Source organism: Salvelinus sp. IW2-2015, unplaced genomic scaffold (assembly GCF_002910315.2).
Source record: "Salvelinus sp. IW2-2015 unplaced genomic scaffold, ASM291031v2 Un_scaffold8110, whole genome shotgun sequence".
In the NCBI taxonomy this organism is placed as follows: domain Eukaryota; kingdom Metazoa; phylum Chordata; class Actinopteri; order Salmoniformes; family Salmonidae; genus Salvelinus; species Salvelinus sp. IW2-2015.
In genome coordinates this window covers 11,736-13,966 of record NW_019949370.1, presented here as the reverse complement: position 1 = coordinate 13,966, position 2,231 = coordinate 11,736, and the positions used below count along the sequence as shown (strand labels likewise).

Here is a 2,231-nt window from a genome sequence, read left to right as displayed (position 1 = left end):
TAAAACTTACAATGGGCCATCGGGACAGGGAGAAGCAGGCACATAACCAGGATGGTGAGAGGTAGGCAGGTCCAGGACCCAGCAGTCACGGGGCCGTCCATGGTGATTGTAGCCGCACAGGCCTTCTATAGATCACAGGTTTAACCAGAGGTGGTTTAGGAAGACAGCACGACAGCATTGTAGATGAATCATCTCTCTGTGTGTTTGTGTGTGTGCTGTGGCAGTGGTGGGATCAGAAATACCTGTCTGTTTTTCTCTTCTCATCGCTCTCTCTTCCTCATTACTTTAAACTGTCTCTCACATCAAGTCTTAAACCACCCCACCGCCATCATACGCTCTCCTCCGTCACTGCACATAGTGTTGGTGGGGTAACATTTCTTACCGTATTTCTCTCCTTTAACCTACTCTCTCTTTCACTCCTTTTCTCTCTCCCCCGAATCGTTTTGCCTTTTAGTTGCCTGCTCTTCTTCCCTTTCATCCCCGCGTCCTTTTTTTTTAACAAAAAATGGTTGACTGTGGTGATTAACTATAGATTAATTACGGTTTTATCTAGTCACTCACTCTCACAGGTTTTGCAGATGTGATAGAGGGTACAGTGACCATATCTCTTCAGTCTGAGGCGGCACGACCGCTCCTCGTCTGAACCGATTTGCCCTTTTTGGCACAACTTCATGATCTTCCTTTTGTTCTGCTTCATAGATTATACTTTCTACTTCTCTGTGGGCGCAGTATCCCGGTCTCCTTTGATGATACAACTACTTGTTGCTCCCTCGGGAGCGTCTGGATGTCGTCCTCGGTCCCTTGGCCGGGCGGGCTCTTCTTTCTTAATTATCTTTCTCGTTTTTATATGTGATTAAACTGCAGCGTATTGTGGTTGGTTCAGTTTCAACACACAGTAAGAGAAGTGTTGCTGGTAAATAAAAGAACAACTCTCTTTGAGTGAACATTTTCGTAAATATCTGAAATGTCCACCTCACATTCAAGACTTCCAGTTTTTGTCATCCTGGCAAAAAACACATTTTTGTTTGTGTGTGAGAGCTCGGTGACATAAAAAATATATCCTGTTGTAGAAAAGATAAAGGGACTAAAAATAAGAGATTAGTGGGGCAGGAAAATTCGTTAAAAGTCATCTTAATTTCCGCCCGATCTTCCTCCCTAAAGATGAATAATTTATGTTGTTAATGTTCTCCTCCCTGTTTTCCAGTTGTTGTTGTTGAAACAAATCACTCTTCTGGCTTCCATTTTGTTTCCGCTGAATAGCAAATACTCAACATTTCACACTGGCATTTTGAATCCATCAACAACATCAATATTTTATAATTGACATTACAGAGATATTGTAGCTTACTGATACCCAGCTGAAATAGTTTTTTGGCACATCTCAGTTGTACCAATACTAGTGTCATGTATTTTAATTTATATGATTTCAACAACAACAATCATGACCAATCATGTGGTCCCGTGTGGCTCAGTTGGTAGAGCATGGCGCTTGCAACGCCAGGGTTGTGGGTTCAATTCCCACGGGGGGACCAGGATGAATATGTATGAACTTTCCAATTTGTAAGTCGCTTTGGATAAGAGCGTCTGCTAAATGATGTAAATGTAAATATGAGTTCATTTAAATTCGACTTTTTTTTGTGATTTAGCAGACACTCTTATCTAGAGCAACTAACAGGAGCAATTAGGGTTAGGTGCCTTGCTCAAGGACACATCGACAAATTATCTTACCTAGTCGGCTCGGGGATTCGAACCAGCAACCTTTCGGTTACTGGCCCAACGCTCTTAGCTGCTAGACTACCTGCTGTCCACTGTTATATTAACTTATTATAACTTGATAATTATGAAAATACTATAAAATAATAGTAAAATAATATATTTATAATTTAATTTATAATAGAATATAAAATAATAATAGCGTATTATTAACCACAATGAGTTACACTATATCTGTCAGATCTCTCTGTGTGAACATTCCTATGGTCTCTTTTAAAGCTGCGATATGTCACTTTTTCAGTCAGAAACAGACTCCATGAGGGTGGTATGAGGAACCGACGTCCACAGGTGGGGGTTGTGCTTACAGCCCAACACCGTGCAGGACGTTTGGCATTTGCCAGAGAACACCAAGATTGGCAAATTCGCCACTGGCGCCCTGTGCTCTTCACAGATGAAAGCAGGTTCACACTGAGCACATGAGCACATGTGACAGACATGAGTCTGGAGACGCCGTGGAG

At 41.9% G+C, this 2,231-nt stretch overlaps 1 protein-coding gene across 1 annotated transcript in view; it reads left to right on the top strand.

Annotated features, from left to right (window-relative positions):
• Positions 1-11: 11 nt before the first annotated feature.
• The window catches only part of LOC139027198 (uncharacterized), a 13,949-nt gene continuing 11,729 nt past the window's right edge, over positions 12-2,231 (top strand). Inside the window, exon 1 of the mRNA XM_070442345.1 lies at positions 12-54. Coding sequence (XP_070298446.1) covers positions 12-54 — 43 coding nt within the window. The remainder of the gene's footprint in view (positions 55-2,231) is intronic.